This window comes from Lytechinus variegatus, chromosome 3, assembly GCF_018143015.1.
Source record: "Lytechinus variegatus isolate NC3 chromosome 3, Lvar_3.0, whole genome shotgun sequence".
NCBI classification, from domain to species: Eukaryota; Metazoa; Echinodermata; class Echinoidea; order Temnopleuroida; family Toxopneustidae; genus Lytechinus; species Lytechinus variegatus.
Window position 1 is genome coordinate 71,786,047 of NC_054742.1, and position 24,961 is coordinate 71,811,007.

The 24,961-nt window shown below is 35.6% G+C and overlaps 1 protein-coding gene across 1 annotated transcript; it reads right to left on the reverse strand.

Annotated features, from left to right (window-relative positions):
* Positions 1-993: 993 nt before the first annotated feature.
* LOC121411865 (RNA-binding protein FUS-like) lies at positions 994-24,942 on the reverse strand. Its single transcript, XM_041604748.1, has 8 exons — positions 24,859-24,942; positions 8,740-10,140; positions 7,820-7,942; positions 7,019-7,201; positions 6,326-6,466; positions 5,096-5,233; positions 3,611-3,732; positions 994-2,106 (listed from the first exon to the last, which is right to left on the reverse strand). Exons 2-8 carry the CDS (start codon positions 10,082-10,084, stop codon positions 2,053-2,055), a joined length of 2,106 nt encoding a protein of 701 aa, XP_041460682.1. The 5' UTR covers positions 10,085-10,140; positions 24,859-24,942; the 3' UTR covers positions 994-2,052.
* Between the last annotated feature and the right edge of the window lie 19 nt (positions 24,943-24,961).

Genomic DNA, 24,961 nt, shown 5'->3' on the forward strand with positions numbered 1-24,961 from the left:
CATGAAATCTAAGCTGGAAAACGATCACACTGTAAATCACCAATACAGATAAGCACATGTGGAACAGCGTATCATTATTGCTTGGAAAAAGTGCCGACAATTTCCTTGAATGCCATGATTATTGCGCTAATTTCTAAGCAATTACACAATTTCTTTCCAGAATCATATCTTTTATCTATGCAAATGGACACCTGGGTGGTCATTTTATTGGATTCTGTAGGAACCCATTATGAAATCATTACCACAAATGACATCTATCTTTAAACCGGAACCAACTATTCTAATCTCAAGCTGTAATGATAGCATTTACAGCCCAGTTCAGAAGGCCGTTCTAAAGTGCATCTTGACGGTTACAAATATACAAAGAAATTCACTTTATGAGGACTTGTAAATAATAAAACATTCTTTTCTCATACACAGACAAGTAAAAACAATATAAATTTTAAACATGTAATTTTGTACATGTATTTCATGATGTTGTTAAAATATATAACAAGAAATACTGAATAATGATTTTGGTATGAGATCTAAAAAAAAAATTCATATGAAACCTGCCCAACTTTCTTTGTGACTGTGTACTTAATACAATATATCAACCATGAAGTCAGCATTTTCCTTAAAAAATGTTATCTTAATTGTGAATTGAGAGAACTTCAGAATTTGATATTTTTTTTCTCACTCAAATTTTTGTCATACAGCCTTTGCAACCAGAATCATCCAGAATTTGATCCAATATGTCATCAAATACATCATTCTAAAGCAACTATATAGAAGGACCACCTGTACCAAAAATTTGGTTTCCTTCGAAAAGAATTTCCGATTGAAACGTGCATTAAAGAAACTTGTCTATAAAGACAATATGCTCATACAGACTTCTTTTTGTGTATCTCTTCCAGGATGGTCTTCATCCAGGGCCCTGTTGTACAAAGAGTTACAATTGATCCGATCAATCGTAACTCTATTGAAATCCATAAGTGTCATAATTTTTTCTACGAAAAATTTGCACAATGTCCTTTTTATCAATCGTAACTCTTTGTACAACAGGGCCCAGGTTTCACTCTATTCAAAGGTACCATGGCATTTTAAAAATCTAATAACGAGACTAGATCAAATGAACTGGTTTGGAAAGCAAACAAATCAGATGAGGTTTTTTAAGAAGCACAGTGAGAGAGAGTTTATAGGTTGAAGCCTAGCCATAAAGTAAGATGTTTTCATTTGCAAGCTTCATGATGCCAGAATCAGCTGGATCAAATCTTTCCCACATGTATTCAGGTGTGGTTTTTATGATTCTTGTCACCAGAGAGTGAAATAAAAGCAAAGGATAACTGATCTACATCTAACCGAGTACTTATTTAAGATACCAACTCACATAATAGACTTACACAAAAACATTTCCACATTCACAAAACAAATGAGTCAACAGTTCAGTAATGCATGTAATATATTCTTTACGTGTCTTCAGGTAGATGAAGGAGGATGAAATCATTTCCATCTGAAAATACTATTACTCATCTCAAGCGACCTGAATAAAATACGGCTAAGCAAAGCCAATGATTGAGATCCTGAAAAACTGTAGGTTTATTTTTTTCCTTACTGGCAAACAACATGCTTGGAATTGGCTCTTGTGATATTTACAATTCTGTGCAATCTATAATATCACTTTTCTGAATTTAGGCTTCTTTTTATCATCAGCCTGCTTAGAAATTATTTTAAAGCAGCACTGTCTTAACATGTTCATCATAAAAATCGCACTTACAAATATCCCAAAATATCATACAAAACTATACATTGAATAGAATCAATACGGAAGCTTTAAAAAGCCAATGACTTGATGAGATAGTAAGATAAGTAGCCTCATTATATCGACATGGCAAGATAAGATATCTTACCATCTCATCAAGATGATGTCACTTTAAAGCTTCCATATCTCAGTACATTAAGATAAATCCGATCTAGCTGGTTTCTTCAACCATTTAGAATTGGAGAGGTGGCATATCGGCTGTACTTTCTTGTAGGCTTTGCTGTATGGATGAATTTATATCAGCATCTTGTTTAGTCACAGATCTCGAACCTGGGTGTGTCCATCGCTGTTTCTGTTTCAAAGAGCTATAAACATAAACAGACAGAACCACTTCATTTGACGATCATAAAGTAAATTTGAATTTCATTAAAATCAGGTGCACATTATGAAAGCATTTTGAAATATTTGTATCGAATAGTTTATGGTATAAGAAAGACAGATTGTATTTGTAAGGAAATACCCACTAATCATTTTATATTATGTATATCATGAAATCTCAAATATCCTTTGCTTTGAAAATATTGCTTGATTCTTTGTGAAATATAGTCAATTGGGTGTTTTAAGTAAGAACAATCAAATTAACAACAAGTGGAATGCCTCTGGCCATCTCACCTGCACACGCGATTCAACGTAGCAGCAGTGCTGACTTTGAAAACTACTATAACTCGCACAAGATGTTCAGTGATACTTGGTTGCTCTTATTTCCACGTTTTATGAACTAGACCAATACACTTACAGAGATAGGATGGTAATTCAACAAATACCCCCAATGTGGCCAAAGTTCATTGACCTCAAATGACCGTTGACCTTGATCATGTGACCTGAAACTTGCACAGGATATTCAGTGATACTTGATAACTCTTATGTCCAAGTTTCAAAAGTCAGATCAATAAACTTGCAAAGTTATGATGGTAATTCGACAGATACCCCCATTATGGCCAAAGTTCATTGACCTTTGACCTTGGTCATGTGACCTAAAATGCGCACAGGATGTTCAGTGATACTTGATTACTCTTATGTCCAAGTTTTATGAACTAGACCAACATACTTTCAAAGTTATGATGAAAATTCAACAAATACCCCCAATTCGGTCAAAGTTCATTGACCCTAAATGACCTTTGACCTTGATCATGTGACATGAAACTTGCACAGAATGTTCAGTGATACTTGATTACTATTATGTCCAAGTTTCATGAATCAGATCCAAAAACTTTTAAAGTTATGATGGTAATTCAACAAATACCCCCAAATCGGTCAAATTTCATTGACCCTGAATGACCTTTGACCTTGGTCGTGTGACGTGAAACTCATGCAGGATGTTTGATGATACTTGATTAACCTTATGTATAAGTTTCATGAACTAGGGTCCATATATTTTTTAAGTTATGATGACATTTCAAAAACTTAACCTTAGGTTAAGATTTGATGTTGACGCCGTCGCCGTCGGAAAAGCGGCGCCTATAGTCTCACTCTGCTATGCAGGTGAGACAAAAATAAAGACAAGGATGGCTCGAGGCGCTCGATATATTTTAGTGCTATGGTTCTTTTATTTCTTTATTTGTTCAAATTAACTTGTTGGTTGGGTGGACTCCACCACTCACAAAATGGACAAGGAAAGTGGAATGAGAAAAGGCGGAACAAGAGTAGGATGAGACAAAGCAGGATGAGAAAAAATTGAATGAGACAAAGTGAGACAAGAGACAAAGTTGGACAAGACAAAGTGGGAATGAGATTAAGTAGGATGAGGCCAAGGGGGCAAATATATAATTCTTAGATTTATCTCATGGTATAAACACTCATTGTAATTACCTCTTCATTTTCTGGATTCAAAGGTGTCTTATCAGTTTGATTCTGTGATGTTGGTTTTGACTTCATCATTGGCCGTGGTTTCCGAGGTTTGCTTTGCTCCATCTTTTTCATGTGTTTTTTGCCTGATTACAAGAATAATACAATGATATCATGATATTCTTATGCCAGTAATTCAGATGAAATATAACAACTTGATGACTCTATATAACTACACTACTGATTCATTTATAAAAGCTCTGGCAACCTTGATAGTGATTCAAAGTGTTATTCCTACTGGAAAACCATTTACTTGATTATACGGGTATAGTTCAAAACAATGGCATGATTTCTTGCTGAAGAAATAAAACATCGTGGCAAGTAACATTTAGAATTTTCAACACATTGAATAAAGTATTTAGTCCTGTGAGGAAGCTGTAGACCAGATTCTACACTTTCAATTTAACAACACATGGTGAAAATATATATCACTTTATTCCATTTATTATCAGTGTAACAAAATAAACAACAAAAGAGCACAGAACATCAAAGACTATTCTTTCAGAGGTCATTTCGTCATATCCGTCTCCTTTGACTATGCAATGTAGTGGACAGACAGTTACAGACCTCTGTGTTTTTAAAGAGTTAAGTTATTTTTATATAATATTGCATAAATTATATCTGTTTCAATCCACCAACTACTTATGTTGATTGTATAATCTTTATCTTAAGAGTAAGATTCGTGTTTGGATGCAGCTGCAAGTGCAATGACTAGCTGGTCAACTACTGTCTGAGAAGCTGATATTTTGTGGCTGCTATACACAGGGTTTACAATAATAATAATAATCATAATTGGCATTTATATCGCGCTTTATCAATCTACGACTGTTCAAAGCGCTTCACGCTTTCCAAGCAGCCTGTTAGGCGCAAACTTGCTAAACCAACTACAATGACGGTTGTTTCCTACCGGTACCCAATTAGCACCTGGGTGAGAGTGGCAAAGTGTGGATTGACACCTCTGATTACAAGACGAGGGTCAGAACCGCTACACCACCGGGCTTACAACACATGAATTTCCTGCGGAGGAATTCGAAGTGGCTGCTATAGGCAGTAGGCTACTATAGACAGGTGTTCACTAAGACAGGTTTGACTGTATGTAGCTCATGAACAAGAAAAGATCTAAAGCCTTGTTATTAAACAAGACAATTATAATTCTCTATCTTCTTTTAAATTAGTTAGTAGAATTAATAAAGAAGGTTTAGAATTACCTTCAACTAAACAACAATAATATGATGAAATAGAATGTCAGATATGATAGTAAATATGATTCCTAACAATTTACCATTCAGTTCTAATTCTGAAACTTCTAAAGGGTGCCGTAAAACTGAAATCATCATGAAATTAAACTCATGAAATTAAACTTATGAAAGCAAAGACACCAAGGTGTACTAAACACATTATAAGAACAAAAATATTCCATCAAAGTTTAAGGAAAGATTCATGACTTACCAACCAAATGCAGATTCAGCGTATAGGTGTCTGTAGCTCTGATGTTACATAGCTGACACATAAACATGCTGTCCGCCTTCGTGGTGCACGATTTGTTTGTTCTCTCAATATTTTGCACTGTTAACTTGTGTTTTTTGCCTGAATGCAGTATATTGAAATGAGAAATCAAGGAATGCAAATGGCACTTGGACAGAGAATCAGAACAAAAACGATTAGATCTTATCCAATAATGATAATGCTGAAGAATTTACAATGAAGACAATTTAATAAGAATTCAACAATAAATAAATTAAAGACCCTGCATCACTGGCGGATCCGATTTTTATTGACATACTGACAGGTACAATACAAAACATTAATTTTCAGAGAAAATGACATTTAATAATTTTTACCATACAATGTACAAAAGCTGCTCCTATATGACGTCACAAATCAAATACCAGTAATTAAAAATTCTAATAACTTGTTTATTCTCTGATGGATTTTCCTCAAACATTCGCCAATATTTTGTAAATATTTTGTCTGCTTTTTTTACAATAAACTTTTTGTCAGGGTGAACTTCCCCTTAAATGATGGTGCTACTGTTTCACTGGGATGAGCAACCTTGGAAGTTTGACCAGTCAGAAAACACATTTCAGTCAAATTGGGAGTCGTAATGGGGGAAAATGCTATGCAAGATGACCTACATGGGCTTCAGAGCAGAGGATTATCTTTTGTATGGGGAGAGGGCAACAATAGACCCAGACCTGCCAACCTCTGGGAATGAAAAACTGTATTCTGTGATAAAAAAAATGTATTTTTCCCAAAAAAAGTGTTATTTCATAATAAAATGCTTGGCGCACTCGCTCATCGCAGCGCTCAAGCTGCATGCAAGCTAAAATGCGCACTGCTCTTGCTGATGAAAAACATAGAAACATGTGTATATCTTCACCCTGGTTTGAACAAAATAATTTTGAAAAAAAAACAAGTTACCTGAAATTACATGGATCTAATAACCATATTTGTGTACATTTTACGAAATAGAGATGATATTTCTCAATAAATTACGATTTTGTAAAAAAAAAAATTTCAAAAAAAAACGCACATTTTTAAAGAAAAAACGTACTGCTGTATTTTGGTTGCAAAAACTTACTAAATACGCCTAAAACGTACTGGTTGGCAGGTCTGTAGACCCCCCCCCAAAAAAAAAACAAAGGAAAATCCTCTGCGCTGATGCCCATAATTACCTACCAAGGAAATGGGCCTCAAGAAGCTCAGGAGATGTGGTGTTGATGTTGCACAGGTCACAATGGAAGTATCTAACTTCTCCTGGTACCTTGTCTGGATTGGCGGGTTTCCTCTTCTTTCTGGGGGGTTTCACATTTTCATGTTCTGTTGATGATAGGAAATGAACTTGACAACAATAATTCGTTTCATTCCAGCACGCTCAGGCTGGGGGAATTTTTGCATGATAAACACAGAATCTCATTAAAGAGTATTTCTTGCTCATCATCTTTTATTTTCAATTTTAATATACCTCAATCCAACCAAAGCCCTTGCTCTTTAAAAAAATACAGTAGGCATCAAGCTGCAAGCCACGTTGACAGGACCATGTCTAACTGAAACTGTAAAAAAGAAGGTAACAAGATTACCAGCAGACCATATATTTTGTAACTATTAAAGAAATACACATACAAATTCGGGAGGAAAGGGCCAAAACCAGAATGATAATTTTTCATGCTTACCTAACAGAAGACGTGTACAAAAAGCCTACATACATGGAAATATATATTTCCCTTTTGATATGAACAGCAAGTTAAAATGTCTGGTTCAAACAAAGACCCACATTTTTCAGTCAGGCAAACTTTATGTTTGCTTAAGTGTCATTTAGTAGTCAAAATTTCAAAGAGATAACCCGTCTATACCACCACTAAAACAGCTCACCAGGACGTTCGTTTGATGAAGCCTTTTCTCCTACATCGGGAGCATCCGTCTTATTCTCTGTGTCCACCTCTTGTTTCTTTTCATGAGGTACCTCTTGGTTTTCACCAGATGATGCTGCTGCAGCAGCTTCTCCTTTCTTCTCATCACCTGTTGGAATCGATCTTCCCTCAGCTTTAGCTTTGGCTACAAAAAGAACAAAAAAAAGAATCAGGGAGAGTTTCATCAAGCAACTTGCCGCCGATCATCACTGAATAAAATTTACTCTAAGACAATCAGAAGCAGGAATTGCAGTAGCTTATACAAGATGGCAATGAAAAATCCCTGACATTGCCAAAAGGTGTATGGCTGAGTGGCTTACCCGCACATCATGTATTTGAATATTTCTAGCACATTTCCTGTAAGACTATCCGACCTTACACCTGGTAAAAAAAAAATAATTTGAATGATTCCAGTGAAAAATAAGGCTAATGACAAATATTTAGCATGTGAGAAACCAAACTAGAACATGATTAGAATCACGAATGCTAATCACAGCCACGATCACAATAGTAATCATCATTAAAATGATGATTCAAGATTCAAATGTGAAAAGACCCTAAGAGTGCTTCACATTACCGAGGTCAATTGATAAAATTCTAGATTGTTTAGTTGTATCCCATGTAAAATCTGTATAATGCCTGATTAGGCTTAGCTCCATAAAAATGAATTAATAAGGAGTATATATCAGTGCCATATCAGTTATTTCCTGTGAATTGCCTATAAATCTATCCAGTAACATTTTAGAGAATTATAGCTTTATACCTTCTTCAACATTCCTTTTGTGCCTGCCTCCTGCCAGATGTGATGTAATTTGTTGAGGGGAGGTGTATACAACATCACATACCTCGCACTTCCCAGTGCTCAAATCAACAGTTTTCTTTAATTCTGAAAGAATATGTCAAAGAAATGATGTTACTGATAATAATACTTATAAAACAGCTCCATTGATCAAGGCACACAGATTCAAGCTCAAGCGGCTGTTTCCAGCAACAGATAAGAAAGGATACCCCCATTGGTACACGTACATGTACAAAAATAAAATGTCATTTCTGCAATATTTTGTCATACCAGAAAGGCTCACTTTGTTCATGAATGAATGAATGGTATGATACTATGATTCCCAAAATACATTCTAATTTTTCATCATATTATTATACAAAAAGGATGAGTTTATTCTGTAATCTGTATTGTTACATGGATGCATGCATTATATCTCTCAAGTCAAATTGTTTGCATTTGTAAATTTCCAGATGAAAATTTCTTCATAGACTGAGTTAGAGAAGATTGTAAAATGATTTCTTGAGGTTTAAATAATAAGCTACAAAATTCAGTCTCAATGACACTATCTGGCTTTGAAAGGTGCAGGAGTAGTAATTAAAAAAATAGCCCCTAAGACAAGTGCTTCTGCGTGTTGCCGGCATATTCTCCACTTCCTACAGGTAGTAAGGGATTACTAAAACGGTGAATTTTAAATTTCAACCAAGATATGACTTTCCACCATCCCCATAAAGCTATATCTAAGTTTATACAAGCCTGGCAGATATCAACAGACTCTCGTCCTCCTGTACTGGAGATGCATTGCAACTTTTATTGATGGCAAGTTGATGCTCCTAACACTGTGGGTTACCCTCCCCCCCAACATAAAAAACGGATAAAAAGAATTAAAAAAAAAAACAGCCTACCTTCTTTTTTCATATGAGCTTCAAGTTTCTTCAAGTGAGGCTTGCCTTTATAGTGGTCATTGGCACATCCAACGGAGTTGATTGTTATATTACAGATTTCACAGACTTTGAATTGTCCACGGGTCTTAGCGAACCTTTCTGGTCCAGCAAGTTTCCCATCAAATCCATATTCTACAGCATTTTCGCCAAGTTTGAATTTCTGAGGAGGTCCTCCTGCTCCTGGACGGCCTCTAGAACCCCTGCCACGTCCACGTTGTTCTTTGTTGTTTCCTCTCCATACCCGTTCTCGAGACCATCCTTGCTCTGCACCCCATCTTTGTTCATTAATCCCTGCTGTCCCCTGCTGATCGTTTTGCCATTTTGCTTTCTTTGCTGCAGGTCCAGACCCACCGGCTCCTTGAGGCATTCCCCTCTTTGCTGACCCTCTTCCTCTTCCCTCTGTTCCACGACCTCTTCCCCATGCGCTGCCTTCAGAACCTCTTCCTCTTCCGCGTGCACTGGAATTAGAAAATTGACCTCCACCTCCAAAAGGCATTCCCCTCTTTGCCGAGCCCCTTCCACGGGAATTATCACCACGACCGAATCCCTTCGAACCTCGACCTCTTCCTCGGTTGGAACTATCTGATCCTTGGCCCCCTGTTCCATGCCCTCGACCTCTTCCCCATGTGTTCCCGTTATAACCTGTATCTCCATACTCTTCAGCACCTCCATAGCTTCCCTGGGGCATTCTTCGCTTTGCTGCTCCCCTCCCGCTGGACTCATTTCCACCCCGCCCACGACCCCTTCCTCGACTGCTTCCTCCTCGACTGCTTCCTCCTTGACTGCTTGCTCCTCGACCTCTTTCCGGACTATTGAAACCCTTGCCCATTGTCCCATAACCTCCCTGAAAGCTGCTATCATAACCTTGGCCACCCGTCTCGCCATACCCCTCTTGATAACTGGACCCATCATTGTAGTTCTGACCTGATGACTTCCATCCGCCTTCGTTGCTGCTTTCACTATACTCTTGACCCCCATAATATCCACCTCCTCCTGTCTCAAAGGATGAATCAAATTGACCATACATCTCACTATCATATGCACCGCTTCCATAAGACTTACTACCATACATACTGTCCACAGTCCCACTGGTGCTATATCCTGCTAAGGTACTTAGTGTAGAAGCGGTTGCGCTATACTGCCCTTGAGCCATCTTTGGCTTCGTGTCTGATGCTGCCTTTGTATTCTGGTCGGTCAGTGTAGTTATTGCTTGTAAGCCTTGTAACAGATTCTGAAGATGCGCAGGTTGACTGTCAAACAAGTTTGATGCAAATGTTGTTAGTGAAGTGTCATACTGAGAGCTCATTTTTGGTGCAGATCTGTGGGATCCCTGACATCAACCCTCTGGGAAAGATTTCCTCTGTAGAATATGAAAATAAAATGAAGAATAAGAATAATGATATGATAGTGTTATACTTTATTCATGTAATTATTTCTATTTGATTTTATTAGATAGAGAATTCTCACATTAACATGCAATAAATTCAATAAAATTCAGTTGGATAAATTTACACATGAATCATTTCAAGATTTCTTTTATCTCATCAAAATGCAGTTTTGTATGCGTGTTTACTCTCAAACTCATTTTTCCAAAGGTTCTTCATGTACTGAAACAAAGTTGGCCAATCGAAAGTTATGTTGTTGCCATTTTATATTGTGATTGCGTGCACTGTAAAATTGTATTTTTGTTTATATTCTTTTCATTGAGAAAGAGATTGAGCTGCAAAATAGCATGATTTCAACATTTAAAGGAATTTGTGTAAATAATCTGGGTGTAGTGGCATGAATATAATTTGGTATATTTGCCAATATTATGTACTGTATACATGTATGTATATTGTATACAGAGTCAGAGGAAAGAGAAAGTAAAAAATGTCAATGCAAGATTGTACACAGCGCATTGCTTATTGTGCTCCTTGATTCAAAGAAGTTCAGAAGATGAGTCATATGGGTGAACATCACTTAAAGGGGAAGTTCACCCTGAAGAAAACTTTGTTGTAAAAATAGCAGAAAAAATAGTAAAAAATATTGGTGAAGGTTTGAGGAAAATCCGTTAAAGTGTAAGAAAGTTATTAGAGTTCAAAGTTTTGGATTTGTGACGTCATAAACGAGCAGCTGCCTCATGTGTTATGTAATATAAAATGTATGAATTTCAAATTTTGTATGGTTCCTGATGACTTAATTTTGTTTTCTTTTCATGATCGGATGTGAAATGATTGTCTATTGATATACAAAAGGTACAGTGAAAACTATTTTCAATTTTCTGAGAAAATGGCATTTTATTGTTTTTTTACCATTCGCTATGTAGGAATGCTGCTCGCATATGACGTCACAAATCAAATAATTGAAATTCTAATAACTTTTTATTATTTGATGAATTTTTCTCAAACCTTTGGCAATATTTTTTATTATTTTTTCTGCTATTTTTACAATAAACTTTTTGTCAGACTGAACTTCCCCTTTAAAGAATAGAACAAAGAAAGATTTAGAGAAATTTGGTATGTGCAATATAAAGGGATGAAACAATTATAGGCCATCACAGATCACTTCTAAACTTCCAAAAATGTGGAAATAGCACAATGCTGCATATTAAAAAGGAAAATATCGCAGAAAGGAAAGATTTTGAATAATCTTAAAAATCATATTGGGAGATGATTCAACATGTGAATTTTGAGCAAAATTCAGATTTGAAATCTCCTATAAACGGAGGAAATCGTAAAAGTGTGTGGGAAATATTGCTGTCCTCTTTTGCCTTTGTATTTCTTTAATGGCATTGACTTGGTCTATGTCATCAATTCATCATACACTTAACTTTAAATACCTGTATTTGTTTGTAAAAATTATCCCCCACTTCCACAAGATGCAAGGATATGACCCCCCCCCCCCCCCCCATTACACCAGTGTATTCAAAGGTTCTTCCTTTGATTTGTTTATGATCAAAGTTAATTGTAACCATATTTAAAAGTCACTGGTAACATGAAATTCATAAATGGATGTATCATAAGCATAAAGCAGTGTCCAACCATAACATGGAGTGAAATCAAGCCTCAAGGCTTAGCCTCAGCTGTAAGACTCCTGCTGAAGTCCTGCTTTTGCAGACTTTTTCTTGCTCTAACTTTAGTCTTCCCCAATACATTCAAAGCCTGTCCATCTAACTTAATTGGCGATAGCCTTGAGGACTCTGTGATGATATTTTGAAATATTTTACGTATACTTTTTCATCAGAGCCTTATTGGAACACCTTCCAATAGATGAATAAGCAAGCCTATACACCCACATGGATTTCTAGGCTAGGCTATACATTGGCACCCAGTTCCCTGCCTTATTAATCTCCCGGGGGTGCCACTTACATTGACGAGTGGATACCATGCGCGACCAAAAAAACACGTAAAAAGGATGTCTTTTTCACGATAGGGCACGTTACGTACGTAACGTGATAAGGGTGTCAAAAACACTAAAATAATGAAAAAAGGGTATCTATTTCGCTAGGAAAATTACGTGTTTAGGGTCGAATTTGCCGGGATGATAAAACAAAATTAAAATGTTTTATAAAGGATGTCCTTTTTGCCCCAACACTTTGTGTTTAGAGTCCGATTTGCGCGAGGTGTAGAAGTTGGGGTCGTACTTAACCAAATAACGTAAAGCTGACGACCGAAGGACCCCTAACAATAAAACATTCCTGTACTTGTTTAGGGGTTCATTTCAGGGAATATTTGCCAAGAGTATCGTTTTGTTTCCAATCCTTGTTAATTAAGGATAGGGTTTCACACGCCAATACTTGTTAAGGGGTGCATTTTCAGAATATGGAAATTACGTGTTTAGGGTGCTTTTTGAGACCCCATGGTCGCGCATGGTATCCACTCGTGAATGGAAGTGGCCCCCCGGATTAATCTCTCACCAGTAGAGGAGCACGGCCAATATGGGAGACTCTCCAAGAAGGGAGACAATTTCCAATATTGGAGACTTGCTTTGCAAAAGAACAAAATAAACAACATCAACAAAAGCATAATTTTTTCCACCCAAAATTTTGTCTCGCTGAGGTCGGAAGCCCATTTGTTTTGTTTGTGGATGACAACAAAAGTAGATGGTGAATTTTTAAAGTAGACTGTGAAAAGGGGTAATTTTTCATGAAAAACCTGCTTATGGGCAATTCCATGAGATGGGTGCCATGGGGTGAAAAAATAAATTCATATTTTAGAACTTGTCACCCACCTAATTTTGTTCAGTACACTTCTGGGCATATGGAACAGCAATTTTTTTCCAAAAATTCCATCAAGAATTGCAAATATTGATTTTTGAACTCAACTAACAACTTTATTGAGAAAAACAGTAAAAATTTACCTAAAGAATTCATTTGAATTAAAAAATAATTAAAGAATGGTCAGCAGTTGTTTAGTTGATTTTTAGAATGTATGGAGCATTAGTTTTGAGTTGCCAAAGACACAAAAGTGTCTTCCAATCCCATGAGTGGGTAAAAAGTATGCTACCCCATCGCTTGAACCAATGTAACATAACAAAAAAACTGAAAAAGTTAGATTTTTTAATATTCCCTTCCATTCAAAATGTGCCAATGGAAATTCTCTTCATACTCCTTGTACCTGATAGGAAAAATAAAATAGGAGCTGTATGATGGGGTGTCCAAACTTCGTGCACTTTTCAAAAATATTCATCAGGCTTAATTTTGTCCACAAATTATTCATAATTTATACAAAACCAATTCAAGAAATAGTAACCACATTGACGGCAAGATCGTAAACTATAAAATCATGGACGAAAATGTAAAGTAGGTCACTGGTTTCGCCGGTATCGCGATCTCAAAATTCTATTCCGATCGGCGAATGCGGGCTGTGCTGGAAAACCGTTCAGAAAAAGTGTGACCTAACTTCGCGCACCAAAGCTTTTGTGGAGATTTAAACAAAGACTCAAGCTCAAAAAGTGAAATATTTATATCAGACTGATGGCAAAATGCTATGGAATCGGTTAGTACCACATTTAACTCACATTTTTTATGATTTCTGCTTGTAAAATGGTGATATCGTGATGCTTATTGCTTTCTTCAAAACGGGCGCTAACGGTGACAAATTTGCCGATCTTTTGCCACTATTTTCATGAATACTGGACTAATCCTTAAAAAACTTTCAGCGAAGGGTAATTTTAGGTCGCTTTTCACATTGATGATGTCAGATTTTAAGGATATTGGCTAGATTTGGAGATAATGACCGTCCGCGAAGTTTGGACACGCGCGAAAGTTTGGACTCACTGCCATATACATGTCATGGTATTACAATAAATGAGGACCCAAATATGTAACATGAGTAACGATGGTGTAACGTGAGTTGATGTAATATTGTGATATGATATTGATGTTTTTCACAGGCTATGGACTATGGTACAGTATCCTTTAGTTTTACTGTAAACTATGACCAAGGGGTAAAAACAAAGAGTTTGGTCCATTAATGGGACACAGTCTAGTCTCCCATATTCTATTGGCCGTGCACCTCTACTGCTCAATCAGTGCAACTGCCACTGCTTACACTTTTATAGATGGTAGACTGTTAGTGTAGGCAGGACAACAAGAATTTCAAAATGTGTTTGTTGTCCCCAAGAATGATATCAAAAAATTTCTTAATATCTAATTTGTCATGTGAAACCACTTAAAACTTACGTAAAATTCATTAAAACTGCAAAAAAGAGCAATTTCATAGCACCAACATGGGTCGAATAAGTCATAGACATCGTGGGTCCCTGTTTATGCACTGTCCTTACTATCGATAGTTTTAAACGATCACGATGTGCTCGCTAAATGCGCGCGCCCGTCGGCGTCTGCTAGCCGTCCTCTGCTGTGACTCTCAAATAGCCCCGCATGTGCGATTTTTAGTCAGATCGTCCCATATGCTGTTTTTCATGTTAGTACATAGATGCGTGCGCGTTTTTTGCGGACGCAGATCATGTACCCATCTCCGTCGTCTGCTACGGCTCTCTATATCAGTCCAACTTGTGAAATGTGTTTTCTGGTGTATTTTCATTTGGTCTACATGCAGTTTGCCCACTTGTCATTTGGTCTAATGCCAAATGGGCTAAACCCATTTGGTCAACTAAATTGCCATTTGGTTTATACTTGGTCTAATTCTCATTTAGTGAAATGTCCAGTTGGTCTAATTTCAGCAATATTACCTACATAATTATATATTTTTTCAAATACTGGTACATAAAATTGGCTTTATATCATGCAGTTCCACATTGTAAATATGTATATTCATTTGGTTCACATGCAATTTGCCCACTTCTCATTTAGTCTATGCCGAATGAGCTAAAGTCCTAAACCCATTTGGTCTACACTTGGTCTAATTCTCATTTTGTGAAATGTCCAGTTGGTCTAATTTCAGCACAACCTAGGCTACTTAATTATATTTTTTTAACTTATATACATATATTTTAGTCTTTATACATATACCAAATGGGCTTGACCCATTTGGTTTAAAAAAAATTCTAATTGCCATTTGGTCTACACTTTGTCTAATTTACATTTGGTCTACACTACACTTGATCTAATTTGAGTCCAGTCCAGGGTCTAATTTCAACATGACCTACATCATTATGATTTTATACTTTGTGAAATATATTGTTTTTTTTTTATTTATAATTTCATTTCACCTTATAGTTTTAGCATTGGTTTCCAAATAAATAATACTTGAACAGTGGCATAATCATGATAATGGAGCCAAAAGTTTTGAAAGGTGTATCGGGTAAATTTATTAAGTTGCAAGCAGAAGCAAACAACAAAAAAATGTTGAAGCGAGGGGGGGGGGGGGCATAATAAGTTCCATCTTTTATATATATATTCCAGTTTTAATTAATTTCCTTTATTTTCCAATGCCAATCATTTGTTTTTGCTTGCTAAATTTTTTAAAAAATTATATGTTCTGTTCTATCTACAATTTTTACTAATGATCCTTATTTTACTTATTTTTCAGACACATTCGCACCCGAACCGACTCTACAAGGGAAGAGAAGGAATTATTGAACCCCTTGAGAATATACAGGTCAAGGGCTGTAATAGTATACAGGGGCACTTCCTGGGAGTTTAATTTCATTTTAATTATGTGTTTTCAGGATTTTTTTTAGGATATCTAACATTGCAGTGAAATTATTGCCCCTGCTGATAGTTTTTCAGCTGTGCATGCCCCTCCTTAATTTCAGTGAATAAGGTGGGCACTGCCCTCTATGATTCATTTTGAATTTTAATGGGCTCCAAAATGCAGTAATTTATAAATGATAGCATAATCTTATTTTGATAAAGCATTTTACTTAACGGGGGGGGGTGAATTTGACTACAAACCAGCCCCCCCCCCCCATGTCAAGGATTAAATTTTTGGAAAAAAAAGCATATATAAAATAGATATAGTTATTGCATATCAGAATATTATTTTTCTTCATGTTTTCTCAATAACTCTAAGCTGTTATTGATGAATTCTTTCTTTAACAAAAATAAGCAATTTATCCAAACATGTCAGTTTCATTTGGTAGACATATGCATTGAATTTACCAATTCAGAATATAAGGTATGCAATCTTTCATAAATGTTGATTTTTATCACTGGTGGATCTGGGGGAGGGCACATCTAGCTCAACCCCCCCCCCCTTGAGAGCTACAGTCAAGATGTAATGAAAATACGCAATTTTCATCAAAGAATGCCCCCCCGTAAGGCCCTTTTTTGCTTGACAAATTTTCATCCTGAAAATGTGCCCCCCCCCAGGATAAATCCTGGATCCACCACCCCTGGTTTTGATTAAGTTTACATGTATTTTCATTTTGAAAAAAAAAAATTCCTAGAGATTTATAAACAGCATGATTTACACTGAGCATTTCATACACTTTGTGCAGAAGAAATATTATCTTGAGAAATTTGGTTATTAAATTATGGAAGATACTTTGGAAATGAAATTACTTTATTGCAGTTATGTCTTACATTGTATTGTCATTTTACTTGATAGAAATTCATTATTTTTTATAACCATGACAGTGTTATAAATTCATATTTGCTAAATTGTAATAATCATTTTGATGTTCCTTCATCTTCATGAAAGTATGAATTCTAGTCATCTGCTTCAGTCTGCCCAATGAAATGGTTACAAAGGGCCTAAGCATCCCTTGTCATTTTTCAATAATTAAGTCAGTAGTCAAGTAAGGGGTCAGACAGTTTGGCTGTATTATATTTGTTTAATTGTCTTACTAGTGTCAATTTACTAAACTTTTTCTGCTTGTGATTGAACCACCAAATTGCCAGATAGTACCATTTTGTTGGGCAGACATTAATATTGACTAGAGGACTTACTTTCCAAACCAACCTAAAGATAATATGATACTTCATGTATTACAGGGGTATATTGCCTCCATTCCATTGTTGGGATGTATGCTATGGGCTGGGTAATATCATCTAACTTGTCCTGGAATAATCATTCTCTATAACAAGTTCACAGACAAACGGAGATTCCACTTCAGCAACTCTCAGTTGAACATCAACATTCCTGGCATTGGTGGGGGAAGCCAAAAATTTTAGGGGGGAACCGCCAAAATCTTTTGACCCCCCCCCCCCGAAAAAAAAAAAAGATAGTGACCAAATATTATCTGGGGGGACACAGGAAACAAAATTGAAAATTGACAAGCCAAAAAAAATTAAAAAATAAGGTTATCAACAAAAAATTGAGGGGATGGAATCGTCCCCTCCCCACCTCAAATTTAGGGGGATACTCCCCCCCCCCACTTCCGCCGCCTTCCTGGTGCTTGGAGATCTGCGAAAGGCATGCTATAACATCCACTTAAGTTCCATTTCCTTTCATGTTTTTTTCCTCTTCTTAGTGAGCATCTCCAAGTGTTCATATTTTTTCAGTGTCCTTTTTTAGATTTATCAAACTCAGTTTTATTACCTGATAAAATTCTATCCCAAGAATTGAACACTTTGATCAAATTTGGAAGTTCAACTTAATGTAACTGACAATATATAACTGAAAATAGAAAATAAAAGGCAAAAATAATAATTATGAGAAAAATAATAAAGAAAAACAGTTACTCAAATCAAATTCACTCAAAACCATACACTAATGTACTCTCCTCAAAAAATCAGTTCTCACTTTTAGGTATTGATCATTCATTCAGTCAATAAAATAATAAAAACAGAGACAGGAGGTCCTCCTCAAAATAAACACAACACAGAGTCTCACATACACACTACACATTAAGAGTAAAATCAGTTTGTATCTTTCGTGGGATTTGTTTTTATGTAAATCTGGATTCTTCTTGTTAGTAGGGCCTTAGGTCACTCTGACTTGAACTTAAAACTTCCAATCTCAAGAAGGCAAGATATCTCAGTAGATAGTCATTGTCAAGATGTTTAGGAGTTCAATCTGGAGGTGAGGTTATGGGTCATTTCACACTAAGTGTACACTTTTAGTCTCACTGGGGGTCAAAAATGAAAGTTGTTGTTGGGTGAAAAAACTTCACAGATTCTGAAACTTAAGGATATATACCTTTAATATCTAAAATTACAGAGCGTCAAGTCCATTTTTACATGTTTAAAAAGTTAACTGAAATACGGTAAGAAAAATAGGCGTCTGGAGAGGACATTTTGTTTAACAAGAAACACATCAACTTTATAACCCTGTAACTATTATACAAATGGTTTTGTGTTCATTTGTAGGCATCTGTATTGCTTATCAAATGTCAATATACTCATTTCACCTTCACGCATTCTGTATTCTGCCATGAAATTAGTGTGTGGTATGGCAAAATGAGAGACAAAGGGGTAAAATTTATGTAATAACATCATGGAATCCATTTTTTTTCTTTTGATATAGCTTCAAATTTGAATTACACTGTTTTATTTAGGTCTGAACTATTTATTTAGGGGTCTAATTATGAATTAAGTGGGAGACCTAATCAAACATGAGCTTCCAAACCTTCATTTATCTCAGTATACTGGAGAGGACAATTGTTTAACAATATTCCCTACATGTATGAACTCCAAGAATGTGAGTTAATATGTGAATAACTGTGCATCAATTATATTTTATATAACATGCCAAATGTTACTGCAATGTTACAGAGCAAAATGACACATTTGGGAATAATATAAACTACAAAGTTTTCACCTTAAATGCAACTTAAATATAACACGTCAGAAAATATGGCCCTAATTTGTTTAAGTTTTTAATAACACACACTGACATATCAAATAATCAGTATTTTATCATTAAAGTGATACCTCTGAAGTTTCTTGGTGTGTTCATTATTAATGTTATTTAGATTTTTGTAGTGTGAGCCCTCGAAGTGTTACTCATTGATAAGTTCTGGAGAGGACATTTTGTTTAACAGTTTATTTGAATGCAACTTTCTTGCTTGGAACTAAATCATTTGACATTCTTTGCTTAAGAGAAATGCAAAGTAAACATATATACCCTACATACAACAATATAAGTAGTATTTACAGGTGTAGGAATTTTATCTAAAACATCAGCATATATTATCCAAACCAACGTTCCTTGTATATTTAACAGCTGGTGCAGTAGTAAATGATGAATGCTTAAAACACTTAAAATGCAGCCCATTTGCCTACATGAAAACTTACACAGGTGTCCTGAAGTATTATAGGACAATGTTTAACAAAGTACATGTACTATTAATTATTAAAATACATGTAGGCCTACCTTTAATAATACTGGCATAGGCCTTTCTTTTTTCATAGTTATCAGGTCTTCATGAAAAATAACGTCACATAAGTGCACATTTAGCACCTGCTTTTCTTTGACTATGTTAAACAAGATTAATGAAACATTTTTTTTATTATTTACCATTATTACTATAATATTAGTAGTAGTTGTAGTAGTGTTTTATTATTATTATAAAAAATGGCATATTGCTGTTTTTTTGTTATCATTATCATTACTATTATTATTAATAACATTATTATAATTATTATGATTATTATTATTGCTATTGCATTCGAGTTCATATAGAACAGTTAAATGGCAGTATGGAAATGCAGAGAGTGACTTAATACCCCCGTCTTTGGTTTTTTTTAGCTGAAGGAACTTAATTATTTTAACCAACTTTAAGAAGAAACCCTGAAAAGTGTTGCACTGTAGAGAGAGAAAAAAAAAGAAGCTAAATCTGCAAAGAGGTCTCCTTTCGACAGTGCTAAAATTTATGCGATATAAACTACTAGGCTACTACTAAGTAGTAAACTCCCACATAATTTGTGCCTGTGGATTTTTCAAAAAACTATACATGTGTTGCCAAGATGATATTCAAAGTGCACACTGGAACCAAAGACAGAGGCAAAGTGGTCTGCAGGAAAACTTGACTCCTGATTGTATGTGACAACTTGAATCACACAAAGAACAAAGTGTTGGCAGTCTGATGGACTAGCAATGCTGTTTAAAAACAGTATATTTGCTGAAGCAATACCAGTTCTTAAAGCCAGACAACAGATCAATCTGAAGTAAAATTTCTTGCGACCTAGCAGGGAAAAGGTCCAGTTTTAAGGGATCAGGGTTTTATAAAGCATGATGTCTGAATGCAGGTAAAACACAAAAGGCAATTGTCACGAATGGTTCAATGTCTTCCACTCCTGTTGCTGCTGCATCAGGTATGATGAATTTCTGTGTTTCACTTATGAATCAAAGCGATCACAGAAACAGAAGCCTTATTCTGCAGTCATTTTTTCAGAAATCAAAGCCTATCAAATAGAATCTTTTCAAGGCGCATGGGGAGTTTGGCTGCATACCAGCTCCTGGAAGATGCTCCTCTTGATGAAAGTAGCATGCCCACATCACTATCAACCATGAGCCATGATACTGTCCATTTCGGTGAGACTGGCTGGTGCTTTGCTCTTGAGAATGAAGGGGTCCTTTACCCAGGAGAAGTAATTGCAGTAGGAAATATGGGTGACTACCAAGTCATAGTCACAGAACGAGTGCATTGATAGTGACCAAATCCTAGAGATAACATTTTCTACCGCAAGAAAAGCTTGAAGATCAAGTAAGATAAACCAGATTTAACCAAAAATCACAGCCATTTCAGGTCTTCTGATCACACCTTTCTCAGACTTTTCATCAATAATGATGAATGAAACTGTATCTTTCGTTATACAAGTCGATATGATTATTGCATATGGCCAAATGCTTACTACCAATAATTTCTACCATTTTGGTACTACATGTACATGAACATTGCTTTGAAGTAGAAATATAAATTAAATGATTAACCTGGGTGAGAATTACAAATGGATACCAACCAATATGCATGTACATCTGCATTTGATTTTAGTTTGGTAGAAGACAAAGGGTAGCACTTTCTGTTTTCACATTTTTTTTGATTGGGGTATATTTTCTTTCACCAAGAAATGCAATAGAGAAAATGTTTTGGTCAGAGTAATTTAATTATCTTTTACGAGATTATTTTGTTCTTCAAGAACATGTAGTTATAATGTACAAGTATCATCAGATAGGTTTGCTTGATTCACGTGTTTGGTTGGATAAGATTGCACAGTTGAGTCTAGATGTATTTTAAATACTCATTTTGCTAGTTGTTAAAAAACTAATTACTAAAATCTTAAAGGACTAACTACGGTTAAAATATAAGTGTCTCCTGAGTGAACCACAGAAACTTGCAAGTAATTTAATTTTTAAAGATAATAGAACAATATTTTTCACTCTGCACCACTTCACTTAATAAAATGTACTATAAGTAACAAAAATATTTTACTTGAATGTTGACGATTAACCATATAAAATACATGTAGGTTATAAGAAACAGTTTTACGCCCCAAATATTGAATAATTATTTATCTAAATATTCAGCTTCAAGCTGTTAAAGTTTCATGGTCAGGGGCATGACAATGATTATGTAATGTGTAACATGATGAGTAAAACTAATTTTGGTAAAATTGTCAATCATTATGTTTCTAAAATTTTGAACTTTTACATGTACACTTGTGAACCTCTGCCAGAAATCACATACCCATTGCCCACTGCTTAGTATGTACATACTGTACAGTGTATGAGGCCTTTTTTTAATAAAGACATGCTCTTATTAGTAACAAAAGTTTGTATAATTTCCAAATTTTCTGATAGACTTGTTGAATCAAATTATAATATACCAAGGTGTATTAAGAAATCACACACCTCGTACAGAAAAGAGATTGTCAAACTCCATGGTAAAAAATGTGGCAATTACAATATATTCTAGGGTGCCTACAATGTGTCATTTGAGCAACATGGAATTGCCCTGTAGTAAGAACCATAATGCCAATTAGCCACCCTACAACTTTGAAATAAAAATAAATCAGTACTTAGCTCTAGATATGTGTACAAGTGACCCAAGAGTAAATGAAACCATCGTGTTAAAATAAATGTCCTCTCCAGAATACATGAAACCATACAGTTTGCTGCTTGTAAGGGTAGTATATAAGTGCCAGGATCAGCAGATTTTGTCATTTACACAATTACAAATAGTATCACATTAAATTTTCTTGAATATCCAAACATGGTGTGGGAATGTTTTCGTCTGATCCTCCTATATTGCCCAATTATATTGATAATGTGAAATATAATTCAATTGAGAATGAAATTCTTATAAATAAAATGATATTTTATGAATTATATCTTAGTGACCAACAACAGATCATTATTTTCTTACATAAAAGAAGGGCTTTTCTTGTTAAAATTATTATTTCTGTGCATTGTTAAAAAATGATGAACCTTTGTGCTGGAGAGGACATTCCATTTAACATTGCATAAGTGTGAATTACTCACCATCTATATGAATTAAGAGGGAAAAATGAATCTCATTGTGTTGAACTGGAGTATACTATTAATTCTATACCACAACAATGGGTATCAGGTTCCTTAGTGCTTCAAAAAATGAAAAAGTCTTGCGTTCTGGAGAGGACGCACTTTTAACGGAGAAATGATACATCAAAATAGCCAAGAGATAAAAAGTATCCAGCAAAATAGAGTCAAAGATTTGACATATGTCTTGACTTACATGCATTCTGAAGATTGAATTAGCAGAGTTTTTGCACAAATTTATCAATTTTATTCACTGCTGATGACATATTTGTTCTGGAGAGGACATGTCCTTTTTGTTTAACGGAGAAAACACATTTTACAAGAATATTCATAAGTTTCTCAATTATAGGTCAAATTCGATCAAATAAAGTTTATTGTATTGCTTACTAGTTGTACTTTTCCATAACATTAATATTCAACACATCTCTCTTCAAATTTATCCAAGATATCAATTAACTTTTTTGAAAATGTTGAATGAGACTCCATTTTCTGTTAAAAATGCACAAAAAATGCCGAAAATTAACAGAAAAAGTACTTGAACCATCATGAAATTGCAACTGTAGATTGGAATAGATCAGGTGCATCAAACCAAACTGCAAGTACAATCAATTGAATGTTACAAATCAGCTAAAATAGGGGAAAGTCCATTTTTTCAAAAGTGTACACTTAATGTGAAATAGCCCTTATTCATGATGGCATCTGATATTCTGGCAGAAAGAATGAGAAATAAAAAAGTGCATAAATACAATTATTATTTTTTTTCAATGCAAATTAAATAAACGAGTCATTCAAGATAGTGTGTATTTTTTAGAGGGGGGGTGATGGCATATTTTAGTCCAAATTATTTTTACTTCATTTTTTTTCCACTTTGTATTACCATTTATTCAAAAATTGCAATAAACATATTAATATATAAATGAGTTTTAATCTAGTTGGCAAAAGAAAAAACCAGTGGCGGCGGCAGTGCAAAGAAAATGCCAGTAAAAGGCAGTAAAGCACTGTGTCTGAGTCACTGACACCACGGCACTGACAGTGAGGTGAATGTTCATTTTCCAGTGCATGCACATTATTGCCCCATCATATTCACTCATTTTCAGAAAATATTTAGTTATTCCTCATATGACCATGATTATCTCCTTCATGTCATTACTCTGGTGTTTATTCATGATTTTAAATTCAGGAAATCATTTAGCAAACAAAGAAAACAAAGCATTTCTTGACTGTGATTCCGTGTGATTCAAGTTCTATTTCATTTCTGTGTATCACACGTACGCACGTACGTGACGTAATCTTGATCTCTAATCTGCTAATTGTTATGTTAATTAATCATCCCGTGCGCGCGATTAAAATGGCTCGAAATTCGACCAAATTCAAGGGCAGCTCAGCTTGTAAACCTCACTGATATGAGAAGGGCTTCCACAGCCCTTGCGATTCCCCGCGCTGCAATTTAACTGCAAGACACAGAAAGGAAATCAATTCAAGTTTCACAATCAACGGAAAATCCAGAACACTTCGAGACCCATTTTGCAAGAAATACAACTAAATAAGGTAAGAATTGAGAGCAACTCACGACACTTTTGACTTACCGACACTTTCATGGTTATTTTTGGAAGATTTCATGGAATTTGGGGCACGAAAATGACTTCGGTAGCTCGCGAAAGTCCTATGCATTACGATGACATATTTTTCATCGCACGGGAGGACAATCACAAAGAGAAAATATCATATTCATCCGCGCTGACAGGGGCTTAATTTTGACGATATCGCATCGCTATGCGATTTCACTCATTGACAAGCGGACGAAACTTACGTACAAATTTTGAGCACTTCCGCGACAGCGCCATCTAGTGACTACGGCCGTGCCTAGTTAGTGTAAGACATGCTTATTGATAATTTATGGAAGTCATTCTAAGAATTGACGCTGCTATACAGTTAACCAGCAATTTAGCTCATGTGCGATTCGGATACATCCATCACAGAAACGTGATCGCGTACATCCGCTTGCGGGATTGAGAAATTATACACGCACAGACATGCATAGGGCATCAAAATACCGACCGTACATACACCCGCTAGTTAGCACAAGTAACACCCCCTCATCTAGGCTCACTCTAATTCAGGCTCAAAATCGTATACCGGTAAAGAGCCATCAGGAGCTCTATTTAACTTCAATCCTCCTTTAAAAACCCCGATGTGATTGTGACAAAGTCTGAGTTAATAATTACCTCTGACTCTGTCTGCCTCTGTGGAGTCTGTCTACTTCAGTCATCCAGCCGAATGCAGCGCAGTTTTCAATTCGTGCCGCGCCTAGCCTAGGCGCAGCTCAGGCACGTGTG

Excerpts from the sequence above, each read along its gene's own strand:
- LOC121411865 (XM_041604748.1), bottom strand. The coding sequence starts at position 10,084 with ATGAGCTCTCAGTATGACACTTCACTAACAACATTTGCATCAAACTTG. Across the intron at positions 3,733-5,095 it reads GCTGAATCTGCATTTGGTTG|GCAAAAAACACATGAAAAAG; the intron begins GTAAGTCATGAA and ends TCTTGTAATCAG. Across the intron at positions 2,107-3,610 it reads TGAATCCAGAAAATGAAGAG|CTCTTTGAAACAGAAACAGC; the intron begins GTAATTACAATG and ends TTATGTTTATAG.